Source organism: Vigna radiata, chromosome 10 (genome assembly GCF_000741045.1).
Source record: "Vigna radiata var. radiata cultivar VC1973A chromosome 10, Vradiata_ver6, whole genome shotgun sequence".
NCBI classification, from domain to species: Eukaryota; Viridiplantae; Streptophyta; class Magnoliopsida; order Fabales; family Fabaceae; genus Vigna; species Vigna radiata.
In genome coordinates, this window is record NC_028360.1 from 12,125,853 (window position 1) to 12,145,419 (window position 19,567).

Genomic DNA, 19,567 nt, shown 5'->3' on the forward strand with positions numbered 1-19,567 from the left:
TTCAAAAGCTTTGGTGGGGGTGGGGGTGGGAATACGAAGGAGAGGAATTTGAGTCTGTGTGTTTTGACTGAGACAGACTGTAAAAGAGTAGGTTAACTTTAGTAAATAGGTGTAAAACGGTAAAAATAAAAAAAACATAAAGATTAATTTTGTATTTAAAAAAAAATCCAAAAAAATTGGGGGGGTGGGGGTTGGAATTGGGGAGGTACAGGGAGTAACTCCCATATGATGGGCTTGTATTGGGTGGAAGTCACTCATTGGGCTTGCAATATATGCATTGCTATGGGCTATGACGCTGGTTTTGACGGATATTTCTTTTTGTACCACAATAATTTCAATCTGCAGCTACAAAAATTTTAAAATTTTATACTTATTCTCTGGTTAGAATTTTCAGTTTGAGTTCTGGATTATGTAATTTAGAAATGTTCAGGATTATAAAATTTTGAATTTTAAACATCATAATTTTTATGTTTCATAATATATAATTGAAATACAAAATAAATTTTAAATTAGATAATATAAAATATAAATTTATATTTCAGATTATATATTCTAAAATAAAAAATTAAAAAACGCATTCTAAATTATATAATTTATATTATATTTTTCAATAGGGTAACTATATGAAAAAAAAAATAAAACAACATCTGATGTGAGGAGCAATAATTAAAAAAAAAAGGTTTGTAAATGAGTGCACCACAGATGTAGAAAGAAAAAATAAAAAATAAAATAGGGGACATAAGAGCAAATTTGTCATTTTATCACTTATACAAGTGGACCACCTTCATGAACCCTTAGAGGCACTAACAAAAAAATATAATAATGATCGAGATTAACCTAATACTTATTGAAATACTAATAAATTTTGATTGGTACTTATGTCAAAATATCTAATAAACCAATTTATGAAATATGCGATATTTTTTTTAAATTTAAGTGCGATCAATCTAAGTTTCACATTAAATAAAAATGGTATAAAGATAAAACATTTGTCAACTCATTGTTTTAAAGTTTTAAATAGTAAATGGTGTTAATCTTTTATATAATTGAACTCGATATTTTTAACAGAATCAATTTTGAAATTTATTATAAATTATAATAGGTGTATTTCAGTTATCATTTTAAGTTATCGTAGCATCTACTTTTTTAACTAGTAATTAGATGGTGTTAATTATAAAGAATTAATACTTTTAATACAAGAAGTAAAGTTAATTTTTCAAAATATAATAATTAAAAATGTAATTTATTTTAATTTGGAAAAGTGGAAAGAAAGAAGGATTGTTTAGTAAGTAAACGCTAAACAATATTTAAATTTGTTCTTAAGTAATAATTAAAAATGTAATAAAAGAGGTACAAATAAATATTTGCAACAATTTGTATCATATGCAGATATGGAAATAGGAAAAGCAATTACTTAAAATGAGAAACAGTACGAAGCATGCAAACGTGAAAACTAATTGCTAACTCTGATACGACAGAGGGAAAAAAAGGGGTCATTTTGCAAATTTAAAATTTACTATTTTACTACAGCAAACCAACAGTGTTTATTAAATAGCTCTAATTTACTATTTTTTGTATAAATACTGTAAACTATTTTTTTGCTCCATTAAAGAAATTTAATAGATAGGTTACCTTTTGCAGGAAGGAGTTGGTGCAAGGTAGTTGGAAATTTAATACTTTAAACATTAGACAACTTATTTAACTTCATAAAGTTTTAAAGATTTCAATAACCAAAAAGTATATGTAAATTAATGTATTTGAAAGAAAATCAAAGTATGTTTCTCTTATATATAAATATTAAATAATGGTTAAAAAAATATTGAATAATTTAATTTATATTTTTATTTAAAAACTTAATATATTATTAGTGTTTCAGTTGAGGATGTTTGTAGTATTATGTATGTTTTAATGTTTACATTTTCGTCTTTGCTCTGGGTTTTTAGAATTCACATATTAATGCGTATTAAATATAATTATTTATCTTCTTAATTCAATTTTATATTTATATTTTTAGAATAAATTTTGAATAATTTAATTACGATTTAATTTAATTGTTGATAATTATATTTTGTTTTAATCTAATTAGTGTTAATAATAATTTAGAAAAAGTTAGAGGAATTAACAAATCATGATAAATAACCTTCATGATTTCTCGTGTAATATTGATTATGCTGTTAGTACAATTAATATTATTAACAATTGTTATATAGAGGATAAAAATGATAATTTTTATCCCGTTAAATTTCGTCCTTAATTTTATCAAATAAATAATTAAAGTTGAAATAAAATTATTATAAAATAATAATAGAAGTAAAAACTATAATAAATAGAAAATAAAATAAAATAATGTTTTTATTAATGCACTAACATTTAAATTTTAATTAATTTTATTTTAAGTGACTAAATATTATTTTATTACTTTAAATAATTAACTTAAATTCATATAATTATTACAAGGCATAAAATTGATTTCACATACATAAAAAAGCAATTCATAAAAAACTATAGATTAATATATTGATTTCGCGTACATAAAAAACAATTGTTACACATTATATATTAATTATGTTCATAGAAAAAAATGGTAATTGTGTAAAAAAAATAGTTTATTACATTCATTCAAGGGAAAATTATAAAAAATAGCATGCAAAAACCTCAATTCTTAAATGAACCTTTTAAAACTTTGACTGACATTGAAATAATTACACAATAATAAATATCATCTCATTACTCAAGAATCTTATAATAATTTCTTTAATTCATACTTAAAAATATTATACATAATTTACTTCAACCATACATTAAACCATATTTTATAATTTTAATTCTAACATTGAAACATTAAACCAGATTTTATGATTTTAATTCTAACTTTAAACTATTTTGTCCCACTTAAAAATACATAAATTTCACTTTAAAACATTAAATCCTAATTTTTAATAAACACATCTACTTAAAAAATATTAAACCCCATTCCGTTTCAAAATCGTCTCAATTTAATACCCACTTCATATTGAAATATTAAAGTCAATTGTTCAAAACTAAGTACCTCTTTCAAATTATTAAATCCTATTTCACATTTTATATTCATACTTTGAAAGTATTAAAGTTTAATTAAAAAATATAATCTTTAATTTTAAAATAAAATCTTCCATTAAAATATTAAACCTACACTTTGTAATTAGTCCTATGTAGTGATAAAAATATTAAATTCATATTTTGTAATAGTTATAGTTTGATATTTTAATAACCAAACACGATTGAATGAAAATAACAACCAACTTATATGCAATTTCAATGTTTGTCTTATAATTCATATATTATTTACTATAAGCTGGCAAAATGAAATATTTCGTATTTATTTTAGTATAATCAATTATTCTTCAACATATCGATTATTACTTTTATTTTGAAAGTGTATTTTAGTAGAGCTTTGACAAAACTACCATAAGCACATTAAACACAATAAATCACAAACTCTTTATACCATAAACCTATTTAATACACGCATTTTTATTGGCTAAAATTAATTAAAATTATTAAGTCAAGAGAATTGAATGAGAAATATATTCTTTAAATTCGTGATTTTTAAATACTTTTTTTTTAATAATAATAGGAAATATGTTTTTTTATATATAGGAGTTGAGTTATGACAAATTATGCATCATGATCAACTAGATCTTTGATTAATAAAAGAATATGTTTAAACTGTACTTAATTTTTCTAAAACTCAAGGTAATTTTGATTCTGGTTCCCCAAATTTCAACAAGTCCTTTGGTCTTTTGAAATTGAAAAATAAAAAGAAAAAAAAGTATCTAAGCATTGAATTTAAAAGGAATTCAAAAATATTTTATTCCTACATCCATAATTCTAAAATCAACTCATTTTCGCTCATTTGGGTTTAGTATTTACAAATTAAAATAATATTATTTTAATTTTAGAAAACTATTTTTAAGAATCGAAAAGACAAAAATAATCCCATTTTAAAAAGTAAAATCTTATCAATCTTTAAAAGATATTTTGTTAATATATTTTTTTAAAACACAATCTTCTAAAAACAAATTATTTTATTTAAGGATTAACTATGCATTTGAATCTTGACTATAACGCTATTTTATTCTATTTTCTTTATCTTAAATTTTCATAATACATTAATTACTTGTTAATATGATAAATGACAAATTAGATTGGTTATAGTTTATAATTTTTTTCCCAAATAACAATTAATACAGATGGACAAACACGAGTATATTTATTAGATAATAAACTGATAGATTTTAATCATTTAAATAGATTTAAAAAAGAATAATTAATTACTTTAAATTTAGTCTCTCTTATCTTCAAATATATTCAAATAAAAAAAATAAATATATTTTCAAATTGTTTAAGTTACTTTTCTTTTAAAATCCAATCAAATAAACAATATTTTAATGAAAAAGTTTAAAATCACCGGCACTCGGGCAGAGCAGAATGTAAAGACCATCCTACCCCCAATTAAGAAGGTACGAAACGGGTCAAAGTATCTACCGGAATAATAAATCTGGACGCCCATATTTTTACGCCCACGTTCGCTGCCTCACCTTACCTCACCCTTCTCTCTCTCTCTCTTTCTCTCTCTCTCTCTCTCTCTCTCTCTCTCTTTCTCTCTCTCTCTAAACTTGAAACGAAACCTCGCCACTGCAACGAACACAACCACTTCCAAGTGCTTCCAATTCCTCACTCATCACGGTTTGTTCCTCTTCCATTTTCTCCCTCTCCAACTCCATTTCCTTTTCTTCCATTTTCGTCTCCTTTCAATTCCATACACCAATTCATCGCATCTCATAATTACTCTGTTTTAGCTCATAGCTTTTGCAAAGTGCTTAACCATATGATCGCCTTGGTAGGGTTATGGTTTCGTTTTCTCACCTTTTATTCTCTCTGTTTTTCCTCCCTTTCGCTTATTTCTGTGCATGATTTGGGGTATTCCACAGCTTCTGCTTCTTCGTGTTGCTTATGTTATGACTTTTAGGTGTGTGTTTGGTTATTGATTTGATTCGCATTGAGTATTTGCTGCGTTTGGCACGCGATTGTGCATTAACTGCTGATTCAGACGTTATTGAAAGAACGAGTTTGAACTTTGCCTGGATTCTGAGGTTGACTTGGAGTTATTGTGAGAAATGATCTAGCGTGTGAGACGAGGAACCCGTAGCTATTAGCTTCTTGAAGCTATAACTATATCCTTCTTAGTAAATGTGAAAAACTACGTCTGGAGTTGTAGATTTTAGTACCATTATTTGGGATATTGAGAAGACTAAGCTCCATCTTATATGATAGCTGAAAATATTTGATAGTAATTAGCTACTGTTACCGAGAATTTCTTGTGGTTGTTTCTAGGAACTCTAACGTTGTACTGTTATGATGTGTCTGTCATTAAATGTGCCCCTGAAAGAGTTTTTCAGCACAGCAAACTTCCTTTTTTTTTTTAAAGAAACGGTGATAATCCATAAACTGCATAATCTGTTTATTTATTTTTAAATTTTATTTTATTATTTATGCAGTTGGAAACGCTCCTAAGTAGAATTCCTGTTAATGGCATTGATTTCTCACTTTACTCCTGAGATTATTTTTTAAGTAATGTGATTTTTTGACCTGTCAGTTTCGGCAATGCACCGCGTGGGTAGTGCTGGTAATGGAAACAATTCAACTCGTCCTCGCAAAGAGAAGAGATTAACCTACGTGTTGAATGATTCCGACGACACTAAGGTGAACTCATTATTTATTTATGTATTCTATTTGTTTCAGGGAAATAGACTAGTTCAATATTTGCTTCTATTAGTTGCATCATTATCTTTACAAAAACTTTTATTTGATATGTGCTTATAGATCTGTCAATTAGTTGAACTTGATTGAGATGTTTTTAATGAACACAATCATTTCTTATTGAATGAAAAATATTCTTCAAATTATATGGTGAATGCCCACTTTGGTTCCTGCAAGATTTTTCAAACTTAATTTTCACCTCACAAGGTTGGTGATGTTAAATGGTGCTCCGGTGTGAATAATTGGGTCAATTGGGTCCTAGTAAACATTATTTGCACAAGTTTGATTTTAAAACCTTTTCTTTGAGGATCAAATAGATGTGGTCACCTTTGGAGGGCCAAATTGATGTTCCTACAAAGGTTAAGATGGAGGTTTACCCTACCTTGTGATGTTATTTTGTCTTTTTACATTGACTTAGACCGATTTAGTGGTTTGCAGATTTTGACCTTTTTTTAATATTTACCCTAAATTTTACTTTGTAATCAATCAAAGCTTCATTTATAGTTCAAATAGCACTTGGCTCCTTTTCTAACATGTACTTATCATTTTACTGTGAAAGGTGTTATTGTATGGATTTTGTTCTTTTCATTAAGATTTTGGTTGAAATTCTTTCAATTTTGATAGCTTTCTTGGTTGCACAGTCTAGAATTGCTTCAAAGTTGTCTCTTCTCTGCAGCATTGTGCAGGCATAAATTGTCTGGCTCTACTTACATCTGTAGCATCTGATGGGTCTGATTATCTCTTCACTGGGAGTCGTGATGGCAGGCTAAAACGATGGGTATTAGATGTGGATAGAGCAACATGCTCGGCTACCTTTGAATCTCATGTTGATTGGGTAATACTTATGTTCATTTTTTCATTTTTTTTTTCTTCCCTTCCATTTATTGTGTTGACTTATTACTTCTAATGTAGTAGCTAACTACTGTTAGATTTCCTTGTTTTCTTAATCATGGTACTTGATTAGCATTATCTGCAAAGGATCCACTGCCCCTTCAGCCTTTTCTTGTACAGGGCATTTTGCTTTTGGTGGACTTATGTTACATTTTTAATAATGCTCTTTTTTTATTTATTTTGTTTTTTATAAAAACTTTATGCTCCATCTCTGTGATGAGATAAAAAGGTGTAAGGAAATGTATGACGTGACATAGGAAAACTATTTACCATGCAATGTGCATGTCTCATTCTTGAGATTTTACCATCTTGGTTATGATTTTGTGGGGCCTGTATGTTGAATTTTTTTGATTAAGACGAGTAGTGTTTTTTAGAAATACTTCATCAGACATCCTTTTACTCATTCTATAAGGACTTGAGTTGTTCTTTTTGTGTTGAAGTTTAACAAGCTTAATTCTAATTAAAAAGATATGGTTCAAAAGGAAAAGACAATGTGAAAACCCATTAGATTCTCATGTGAAAAAATTTCTAAAACTGCAAGTGTAATTTTGCAACTGAATCTGACTAAGTATTGTATTGTACTGTTTGTGTGAGATAAATTATCACTATTGTTTAAAATCAGTATTTTTCCATTAAAATATCCCCCTTTTTTCTAATTTTTTACATTACTAGAAAAGTTCTGCAATCCTTTTTTCTTTCAATATAACAATGTTTCTGAAATTATGATAATTCTTCATCTTGGTGTTTTCTCCCCAAAGTCCAAATTCCTGTTTGGCTGTTTGATTAGAATTCAAGTTAATTGAATATTTAAATGTTATTTTAATCTTGCAGGTTAATGATACCGTTCTTGTTGGTCATAGTACACTCGTTTCTTGTTCTTCAGATACAACCATTAAGGTTTGTTGATTGCTAGCTTTTTTTGTTCGGACAGTACTTGCTCTTCCGAAATAATTACATAATTGTTTACTCCATCTTATATGTTTGTTAGCTATGGAATGCCTCGTCCTTTGGAACTTGTACAAGGACTCTCCGACAACACTCTGACTATGTTACTTGCCTTGCAGCGGCAGGAAAGAATGTAATGTACTTAGACAATCTTACGTTTCTTAAAGTGCAAAAGAAAAATTCATTTGATTATTTCTGTATGTTCCACATTGAAACAGATAGATACTTTGGTTGAATTGTCAGTGTCAAATCGATTATTTGATTCTTTAATAGTGTCATGCTTTTTAGAGCAATGTTGTTGCTTCTGGTGGCCTTGGTGGGGAGGTTTTTATATGGGATATTGAGTCTGCCCTTGCTCCAGCCTCTAAGAGTAGTGATGCTACGGGGGATGAATCTTCAAATGGTATCAATGGTTCTGGCAACTTACCATTGACAAGCTTGCGTACTAACTCAAATGACAATATGTCTATGCACACTACTCAAACTCAGGGATATATTCCAATTTCAGCCAAAGGCCATAAAGATTCTGTTTATGCTTTGGCTATGAATGAAAGTGGAACAATTCTTGTCTCTGGAGGCACAGAAAAGGTATAATATGGCATATGCTCTACATGTCAAATTCTCTTTGTGTTTTGATGTCAGAGTTGGTTAGTTTGCTCTGTAGGAGCTTGAATCATATGAATGTTTTCTCTGGCCCTGGTTTATTTATTTTGCCATTTTTCTGGGGTTGTCTAGGTTGTTCGTGTCTGGGACACAAGGTCAGGATCAAAGACTCTAAAGCTAAGAGGGCATACTGATAACATCCGGGCTCTGCTTCTGGATTCTAGCGGCAGGTTTGTGGAGTGGATATCTGAGTTTAGTTGCAATTTTCAGTTTACATCTATATTTTAAAGTTTGTAACTTACTTTCCCTCCTACTGGTTTATAATACTTTTATTATCAAAATTCTGTCCTACTCTCTGCATTGATCTTTCTCATTTGACATTTCTATTTTCCCACAACGTATAGATAATAACTAACACGAATAACTTAAAACTTTCGTTTGCTGTGTTGCAATGGACTTATTTAATAGTCAATCATATGGTGGATGAAATCCTGTTGGGTTCACATTTCATTCTATGCAGTCATGCATCTTTTTATTGCATAAGTTTGTTAAGGGTGAGTTTGGTAAGAGAGAAAAAGCGGGAAAGAGGAAGGAAGGGGAAAAAAAGAGCAAAAGTGGGTAATAATTTGGTAAGGGAGAAGTGTGAAGAAATAAAAATAATCAGCACGGGACACATTTTTATTTTTCCATTCAAAACAGGAAAGAAATGGGAACTGCGTCATGAAGCACAATATAATCCATCATGTTGTGATAAGGGTGTTTTGTTAATATACACTCCCTTAATCAATTATGTACGGTCCATAATCAATATACGGGGATTGAGTTTTTCTTCAGACCTTATTTTTATAATAAATAAATAAATAAATAAAATAATATCAATAATAATAAATAAATAGTAATAAAAAATTAAAAAAATATCATTGTAAAAATAAATTCTCTTCAACTGAGCAACCTTCAATTATATGGAGTCCTCTTGAACTTGTGAACGATCTATTTACCTTAAAGAAAGCAAAGAACTGGCCATGTAGTTGCATTGATTGATTCGGCTATTCACCTTAAAGAAAGCAAAGAACTGTCCATGTAGCTATCATCTTCTGAACTACTAGAATATTCTAGAGAATTCCAAAATGCTAGAGTATTATGCTTTCTAGTTTCCAGTTCAAGCTCTTTAAGCTTCCTTGTAAATCTTCCTTGTTAGTCTAGGTGTGTCAGTTATAATGATATTTGATCTATAAATAGCACCTTGTAGCTTTAGTAGAAGCTTACTGAGAGTTGTAATGTTTGAGTTGTATTCTGAGTGAGTTTGTTGAGGGGAGAAACTCCTAAGTTGTAATCTGATTTTAGTGAATTCTATTGTGGGTGAAGGATGAAGTTCATCAACACTTCAATCAAACCATGTTACTTCGGTTTGTGATTCCTTTTTATTCTTCCTTACTGTTTACCTTCTATCCTCTAGCACTGCAGACCTGTTATCATCTCTGTTTGTGTGGTAGACATTTTTTAGTGAATTGTGAGCTATTTCCTAACATCTCTCCCTTATTTCTTTCCTTCTTACCCAACATATCCTGTTCAATTAAATAATGTTTCTTCCAACAAGTCAGCTGTGATTTTTTGATTTTCATTATTGCAGATATTGTTTATCAGGATCTTCAGACTCTATGATAAGGTAATGCACGTGTATGGAGTTATAAGCATTTGTATTTGTTTTTTTTTTATGGTTGACTAATATCCATCTTTCCTGGTAGGCTTTGGGATATAGGTCAGCAGAGATGTGTGCATTCTTATGCCGTTCATACAGATTCTGTCTGGGCACTTGCCAGCACCCCAACATTTAGTCATGTTTATAGTGGAGGGAGAGACTTTTCAGTGAGTGCAATCTTCCATCAAGATTAACATCAAACTTCTTGTTTTAATTATTACATCACGCATATATGTGACTTGACATCTCCTTTTTACTTTTAACCTCTGAACCTCATCTTCTAACGCCCTATTCTTTTATATCCTAAGTTATACTTGACAGATTTGCAAACTAGAGAGAGTAGTTTGGTCTGCACCGGCGAGTACCCTATTCTTCAATTGGCTTTGCATGATGATAGCATATGGGTTGCATCAACAGACTCTTCAGTTCAAAGATGGCCTGCTGAAGGATGCAACCCTGAAAAGATTTTCCAGAGCGGCAATTCTTTTTTAGCAGGAAACTTGTCTTTTTCAAGAGCAAGAGTGTCTCTAGAAGGATCTACCCCTGTATGTTACATGCATTTATGAAAATAATTACCATATGATACGACATTGCTCTCAGTACTCATAATACTAGTTGTATATGAACATCTGTAGATTAAGCTTTTAAGTTTACGTATACAATATTAGTACTTCCTCTTTGTGCATATTACAATTAGTCTTCTGAACGAACTTTTGTTGAAAATATTTTTTTTCTTTTGGTTCTTTATGTTCTGCAGAATTAGTAATTGTCCCTTTGTTGTCAAAATTAATAATTTTAACAGGTTCCTGTATATAAAGAACCTACCTTAACTATCTTGGGTACACCTGCAATAGTACAACATGAAGTTTTGAATAATAAGAGGCATGTGTTGACGAAGGTAACCTTGGTGTTTTCTGGTAATTTTTGTGCCATGCATATTGTTATTTCCTTGGTGACATCCATTTTTTTGTGTGAAATTAATATCCTTTCTATGTTATTTTCTTAAATGGTTAATAACTCTCTGTATAGGATGCTTCTGGTTCAGTAAAGCTATGGGAGATTACCAAAGGTGCCGTGATTGAAGATTACGGAAAGGTAACAACTTATTGAATTTTCATTTTGTAACATGCATGACAATCTTATTTGCTGGGGAAGAGTCATATACTTCAACTATAGCTGATTATAGGATTCATTTTGCTTGTTTGTAATAGCTCATGTTTTACTTGTGCACAATCTATCTAGGTTTCATTTGAGGAGAAAAAGGAAGAGCTATTTGAGATGGTATGATTACCTACGTAAATCATAATTCCATTTTTAATCATTATATTTTTTTAGTTGGTAAGGAAACATAACGATTTCCAGTAGTTTTCTTATTCAAGCTGACTTTTAATTTTCTTCTGATTCTGCTTTAGGTTAGCATTCCTGCATGGTTTACAGTGGATACCAGGCTTGGAAGTTTGTCTGTTCATTTAGACACTCCCCAATGTTTTTCTGCAGAGATGTATTCAGCAGATCTTAACATTGTAGGCAAGCCTGAAGATGATAAGGTAATGACTTTGTTATCGTGAGTGATATACCTGGCTTGATCTTAAATTCCTAATTATATTAATTTTTCTCCTATTTTTTGGTATGCTGTAACAATTATTGTCTACTTTTATGTAACTATTAACTTGCTATTACTTATCTTCATGGAATTCATTTAAGTTAGTGGCACATAACCATCGACCTATTTTAGTCCGTCTTGTTGCTCAATCTAAAATGATTCCTGTCACGATTCTTAATATAGTGGACATGGAAGTATTTAAATTTCTTTATAATCTGTTGACTGTGTTTGGTTGAGTTCTGCTATGCACTTTTGTAGTTTCAACTTTCAAGAAATATGTAATTCATGCATACAGTGACATAATGAGAATGTTGTCTTTAGTTTTCTTTCAACAATAAATCCAATGCCTATTATTCTGCAGGTTAATTTGGCTCGAGAAACCCTTAAAGGATTACTTGCTCCTTGGTTGAGAAAACGAAAGCAAAGATCAGGCTCCTCAGCTCCAGCTAATGGGGAGTTATTATCTGGAAAGGATACTGCTTCAAGAAGTAGTACCCATTCAAGAGTTGAGGTTGATGGTAGTTCTGATAATGATGCTATGGTTTATCCCCCGTTTGAATTCTCAGTTACCTCCCCACCTTCCGTTATTACTGAGGGCACTCATGGAGGTACATGGAGGAAAAAAACTACCGATTTAGAAGGAACCAAGGATGATAAAGACTTCCCCTGGTGGTGTCTGGACTGTGTTTTGAATAATCGGTTACCTCCCAGAGAAAATACCAAGTAATTTTACCTTCCTCTACAATTTTTCCTTTCTTAAAAAGGTTGCTTTTAAACGCATGGTAGAAGTTGAAAGTATTAGACCATGCTTGTGGCAATTTGTTTATTTTGTTAATGTAGCATAATTTCCTAATTTTGATGATTAATATCTATTAGTCACATGCAGAAAATGTGGTGGTACTTAACATAACTATTGTAAATGACATTAGTTGATATATGGTTTAGAAGTCAAAGGAATCTATCTTCCTACTAATTCTGTGGTATCTGTTGACTTCTAAGCATTCTAAGCCCCTTTCCGCCCTTTGTTTTTCAATCTAGGAGCATTTAGTGTGTCTTCTAGTGTTAATCACGATTTCTCTCCCTTGCCCTAGGTTTCTCTACTGCATTTCTGGACTCTCCTTGCCCCTACCTTGCTAAATACGTCTCCAGGGACTATCTCTTTTGCATAATTTTTTCTTGTGAAAAAGGAGGCCATGGCACTAGAGGAGGGTGTCCTCAATGCATATATTGTAAAAGAATGACCACACCCTAAAAAGTTGTTACACTTTATATGGCTTTCCTCACAAGGTAGCCAATATTTCCAAATCTGAAGTTTCTGAGCCAAAGTTCTCTAATGAAGAATATTAGAAATATTTCAGGTTAATGTTTCACAATCAAGCGCAATACCCGCCCTATTTTGTCAAAAGCATGCATTTTTCTAATCTTGGAGGTCATAGTTCATGAATAATTGATTTAGGTGCTTCTGATCATATTTTTTATAATGCTCCATTATTCTCTTCTATTTCTCATCCTAAAATTCCTCATATTATTACTTAAGCCAATGAATACAAAGCTACTTCTCAAGGAGTTGGGCAAACTCCCCTTTGTCCCTCCTTAAACCAAAAACATGTTCTTCTTGTCCCTAATTTTCCTTTAGCCCAATTTCCTTAAGTCAATTAACCAAACCTTTAAATTTTTCTGTTACCTTTATTGCCAATTCTTTTGTTATAAAAGAGTGTGGTACATGTCGATTGATTGGTTAAGAAAACATGTTTGGTCTTCTTTTTCGAAAGAACTAAAACGAGATGTAACTCTACCTTTTCTATAATTCATCCTGACGATTGGGATCTTAGTTGAGTCACATCCTCTGGATTTTGTTATTTTGTCACTTTCATTGATGAATATTATTGTTGTACTTGGATTTATTTAATGAAATATAGGTCTGAACTTCTGAATATATGAGTCTTTATTTAATGAAATTAAAAACTAATTTGGCTAAATGATCAAGATCTTAAGAAATGACAATGCCAAATAATATTTTTCTTCTAGTTTTTTCATGATTTTAAATTCACATGATATTTTACATCAATTCACTTGTCCTCATATGCTCCAGCTAAATGGTTTAGTAGAAAGAAAGAATAAACACTTAGTTGAAAGTGTTGGTATCTTATTGATCGAAACCAATCTATCTGTCCATCCTTGGGGTGATGCCATGCTTAGTGCCTGGTATCTTATTAATAGAATGTCTTCTTTGAATAATCAAGTCCTATATTTCATTGTGTTTCCAAATGAACATCTTTTTTACAATTTGTATGCTCTAGTTGGGGAGTGTTAAAATAAATAGTCTTAAATAGAATTTATTGTGAGATGTTGTGTGCTATGCTGCACCTAGTGCCCAGATATATCTTTTCTAATTCTCTTCCTCCATACATTGTATTTGATGTATCTAAAGTTATTATAAATATGAGAGCCTGAGAGAGGGAAATTCACTCTTTAAAATTCATTCTTAATCCTTTGTATTATTCTCAATTACGTTAAATTATTTTTCTTTTATAGATTAGCAATGGTCATTGTCTATCAATTTGAATCTGAGTATTATGTAATCTCAGACTAGTTACCTGTGCTCAATTTGATATATGTTGTTTTGTGGTAATCACTGCAGATGCAGTTTCTATTTGCAACCTTGTGAAGGCTCTTCAGTCCAGATTCTCACACAAGGGAAGCTAAGTGCCCCACGTATATTAAGAATTCACAAAGTAAGCTTTTATCTGTATATTAATTGACAATTGGTACTAATAATTGCATTAATAATTTTTGGATGTGTTGTTAAGTGGGCTTTTATTATGCTTTCCAAAAGTATTGTTTGTTGAGTTTTTGTGTGTGCATATGTAGATTCTGTACACATTTTTCTCACGGGTATTGATGCATTTTTGAATGATCAACTTTCCCTTCATTTGGTTGGTTTAGGTTATTAATTATGTTATAGAGAAGATGGTGCTTGACAAACCTTTGGATAGCTTAAATGCTGAGTCTAGTTTTTCCCCTGGTCTTGCTGCGTCACAGTCACAACATCAAGTAGTTGGTGATGGATCTTTTCGATCTGGATTTCAGCCTTGGCAAAAGCTTAAACCTTCTGTTGAAATATTGTGCAACAACCAGGCAAGTGATATGTTCTGTTATATGCAGTCTCATGACAGTGCAGATAGTAGGCTAAGAATTTAAGTATGAATAAAGTCTGTTCAAAATCCAAATATCAGTTCATCTTATGTTATTCTGTGAAGACTAACATGACAATTTAGACCCATATAAATCTCAATCTCAGCTATTAAGACTACTTATCGAAGTCTTAAATTAGATCATAGTGCTTGTATTTGATCTGTAGTTTTGACTCTTCTTGTATGTTGCCAACTTTGTTTTCAATTTCATATGTTTGAAGCAAGTTTTAAACTTAACTCATCGTCAAAAACCGACTTGTAAGGTGAGCATTTATATACTCTAGTTTGGGCTTGTCTATAATTGATGTGGAATTTTAAACACAACCTTCTCATTTCGAAACACAAACATCTCATGTGTAGCACTAGATACTTGTAGGTGGTCCGACAATGGTTCGATGGTTGGGGACATGATAGGTCCAATAAACCTTGTTATTATAGACGTTGAAACCATAGTAGAAAGTGAGTTTAAGCCTAATTCATTTTCACAAACTCAACTTGATAGGTCCAACAAACCTTGTTATTGTAGACTCTGAAACCATAGTAGAAAGTGAGTTTAAACCTAATTCATCTTTACAAACTCAACTTGTAAAGTGAGGATTGTCTTTACTTATATACTGTAAAGTGAGGATTGACTCCACTTATCATGTCATCCGTTGTTAGACTGTTGCTGGATCACCTACAAATATCTAGTACCATACACGAGATGTCCAGTGTGAGGGGTTGGAGTGTTGGAGATCCCACATTAACTAAAGATAAAGTCAAATATAAGTGGACAATCCTTACCTTACAAGTCAGTTTTGTAAGAATGAGTTAGGTTTAAACTTAATTCTTAACACAGTATCAAAGTCTATCTTATAAAGGTTTTCATGATTACTAGGAGACGATGGAAGCAGAGTACCTCCAGATCAATTTCAATTGTGGAAGAAAATTAATTTTTGGCTTTGTGATGCTCTTTGATAATCAATTGAGCCCAATATTTTGAACATTTTTCTTAAGTTAAAAACTTTTATTTAGCCAACTAGCTTTTTTGGTTTATTTTCAGGTGCTGTCTCCTGAAATGAGTTTAGCCACAGTGCGAGCTTATATATGGAAGAAATCAGAAGACTTGATTCTAAATTACAGACTAGTTCAAGGAAGGTGACTACAAATTGCATAATGCATCAGAGGTGGGTAATTGAACCTTGGCTTTTCTGAGCTACTCTATGATATTTAATGCTTCCATGAATTTTCATTCCTGTATTTTTCATATTCTGTAAATGTTATTTACTGCCAACTGGAAAGGGGAAATACTTATTCCAGAATAGTATTTCTTTTTTAAATGATGTGAATGTGGATGAAAGTTTTCTTTTAGGTGATAAAGCCTAATTTTTGTTTATAATTTGTTCTCTTTCAGATTGGGTTAAAGCTAGCTTTAAACCATGTCTGAATGTTCATTATTGGTATCACAAGTAACTTTTTGCGATTTTGATGTATTGGATGACCATTTCTTTTGTTCTAACGAAAGTTTTACTACTAGAAGAAANAAAATTGGAGGAAAAATATTTTCAAATACAGAATTTTGTTTTTTCCAGTAAACGCATCACCTAGTGGGATATAGGTATGTTTGTGATTTATGCCGTTTCAGAAAGGATTGAAGACCTTATAATGAACTATGATTAATGCTTGCAGGTTTTCTTGTGATTATGTAAAATACTTCTGGGCACGAATTCTTCTTGGGTTACCTACATTGATATGTATTATAGGAATTTGTAAATTTTGGGCCGTCATCTATCACCAAATTTGGTGACATTCTCTAAAGCTGCTTGGATAGTTTTTGCTTTAGTGGAGAGTTGTTACTGTAAATTTTGAGCTATATCTAGCCGGCATGCATACTTCTGCTGGGCACGGCATCGTCTGCATCTGGCATGAAGAAAGGTTTTTATTGACTCTATTGAGAATTAGTAGGATACATACTGGCATAGTGGGGTGCTTTTCAGGAATCAGGTAGTTCATTTAGAGATGACAACAAAATCACTGTAAATTTGAATTGTGCGTTAAATATCTGGCCATAGAAATTATGTTGTCCAGGTGCATATTTACTTCATGAAATTTTGTTAATTGCTAATTGCTAATAATATATATTATTCTAATAATACTATTCTCATTTCTTCAAATTAGTCTTTTGATATCCAGTCCTGTTCTATGCATATTTGAGTGAACTCAGCGTGCAATTCTGATAATGGGCCAATGTTGAACAGACATTATTAGCTGAAACTGTGAGTGTTAATTGCGGCTACGCAACATTTACTCGATGGTCTGTATTTCAAATTTATACTAATAATGTTGTAACTGATAATCATATTGTTATGCTTATATTTTGGAGTGCTAATAAATGCGTACTATGGAAACTGCATATTTGCATAGTGGATGGTAGTTTTGCCCCCAGGCGATGTTTACTTTTATCTATAGGTGCCTGCTATATTCTAAAGCTAGCATTGGTAGCACAAGTCATATTGCATTGATAGAGGTGTAACTTTTCTCTCTTTTTTCAATGCTGAGAGACACGATAGTAAGATATTTAATATTTCTAGTCAAATAGAAAGTATTAATACTTTTTAATCCTTGTACTCAAGCATGGACTTTAGAGGAAAAGCATCTTTCTCAACAATAGTAAGATATTTACGTTTTCATCACAAGCAATTTTGATTAGAAACGAATTAATTCCTATACTCTTTTATTCTCAACAAATCATTTTTATTCTCCAATCAAAAAATATTTCAGTTACAAATATAAAAGTCAAAAAATTGCAAAGATAATTAATAAAATTACAAAAATAATAACGAAAAGATTAAAAAATGTTAAAGATAATAACCAATAAATTGCGGAGGATCTCGACTCAAATCTTAGCTTCTTATCCTCTTGCATTCAAAGGGTTGTAATTGGCAACTCGATCCATAGACAATCTATAATTAAGTCCGTTGGGGGTGTTGCTCCCTCCACCTCCCTAAGTGGGTCATGCATCTTTTCACTATTTTAATTTATTTCAAAAATATTCTATTCCTCTCCACTATTTTCTTTTATTCCAAAAATATCCTACATTTTCTCACTATTCTTAACAATCTTTCTCTCTCTACATTAATGGAGCATTTACATCACTCAAATTTGAACTTGTGATATATTTTCTTAAATAAGTTTGATTCAATCTTATTTTCGCTGTTGAAATATATTTTTTCTTTTCAAATTACTTAATAAATGGTAAAATTTTGTTCTAAATTTCTAGAAAAATGTTTATATATATGTGTGTTTTTTTTTTATATATATCTATAATTTTTAACATTATATTATGTTTTAAGTCATATGACTCAAATAACTTGAATAAAATATTCAATTTATTAGATAAATAATATAAAAATATTATTAAATACTTAAAATATAAAAAAATTATTTGTTAAAAATTTAGAATTTTTTTAGTTCTTTCGTCATTATAAAGTTAGTATATAATAATAATAGTAATAATATTAATATACCATTATTTACTATTAATATTATTATGTTTATTATTTTGTATTTGCATCCAACTTTTAATTTTATAAAATGAAAATGGTAGAAGTACTAATATTGAAGTTTCTTCTGAATTTTATATTTTGTAATATATCACAAATTCAAATCTGAACCATGTGAATGCTTCATTAATGTAGAGAGAGAAAAGGAAAGATTGTTGAGGATAATGAGGAGGTGTAGGGTATTTTTGGAATAAAAGAAAATAGTGAGAAGGTATAGAAAATAAATTAAAATAGTGGGGAGGTATAAGACCCACTTGGGGAGGTGATAGAGCAACACGCTTACGTGGTCCAATCAATACACGAGGGTTACTACACCATTCCACATTATTCTCGCATTATCACATTCTTTATATTTTAAAAATTCTTACACTTCACTTCTTTTTTTTTCAACTAATTTTAAAATTCTTTAAAGAAAAAATTCCTCAATAAATTTCAACATCTTCTGTTAAAGGATTTTTCAAGCTTTTAATGAATTTTAAATTCTATTGAAATTTTTAAAAATAAATTTAAAAATCCATTAAAGAATTTCGAAAATTTTAATGAATTTCGAAATTAGTAAAAAAGGATATTTTTCATATCTAATCATGCAAGAACCAAGATGGTGTAGGAAGTAACTCTCTCGATACATTTTATTAAGCAGAAATTTTTGACCCATTTTTTAGAATTCGGGCTTCGAAATTCATCTTGGTCTATGATTAATCTATAATGAAACTTGACGTTTTGCAAGTTTAGTCCCATTGACATGCCCTCACACCAATGCATAATTCCGGAGTCGAATCTTTACCAGGTCTGCATTGAGATGCTTACGTAAAGGTTAGTTATTGTTGGACGTTAAACTAATACTAAACTATAAGCACACAAGATGGATTTGAGTTTAAAAAATAACAGTATATCCAGTGTAGGGAGTTCTACAAGCTTTACTTTTGTAATGCTTTCGATGTCGTTCTTCATTCATAACATTTGATTTTCAATGAATGACGAACAAACAACTGTAAAAAAATAAAAAGAAAATAGTTACAAATAACCAACAAATGCCATAAACCAAAAGCAAAAAACTACTAAAATGTTTGTTAGTATTTAAAGGTTGTGAAAGGAGTAGTTGATAAGGTAGAGGAAATATGGAGATAGTAGAATGTAGAAGTAGTAGTTGGAAGAAGTGTTGTAGTTGTCTTAGTTGTTGTAAATGTTGGCTTCTTGTCTACATGCATGAAATGGTAGAGTTCATGNGTATTTATAGACCCATAGAATATTCTAGAACATACTAGCCATAACTTATGTGGGATGTTCT

The 19,567-nt window shown here is 30.6% G+C and overlaps 1 protein-coding gene across 1 annotated transcript; it reads left to right on the forward strand.

Moving 5' to 3' along the window:
* The first annotated feature begins 4,553 nt into the window (after window positions 1–4,553).
* LOC106775995 (WD repeat-containing protein 48) lies at window positions 4,554–16,869 on the forward strand. The gene is made up of 19 exons (XM_014663276.2): window positions 4,554–4,728; window positions 5,639–5,745; window positions 6,479–6,637; window positions 7,525–7,590; window positions 7,682–7,771; window positions 7,927–8,226; window positions 8,374–8,471; window positions 9,872–9,907; window positions 9,987–10,107; window positions 10,249–10,485; window positions 10,743–10,838; window positions 10,970–11,035; window positions 11,183–11,221; window positions 11,353–11,487; window positions 11,905–12,266; window positions 14,185–14,278; window positions 14,490–14,681; window positions 15,780–15,903; window positions 16,406–16,869. Exons 2-18 carry the CDS (start codon window positions 5,647–5,649, stop codon window positions 15,876–15,878), a joined length of 2,289 nt encoding a protein of 762 aa, XP_014518762.1. The 5' UTR covers window positions 4,554–4,728; window positions 5,639–5,646; the 3' UTR covers window positions 15,879–15,903; window positions 16,406–16,869.
* Window positions 16,870–19,567: the final 2,698 nt, after the last annotated feature.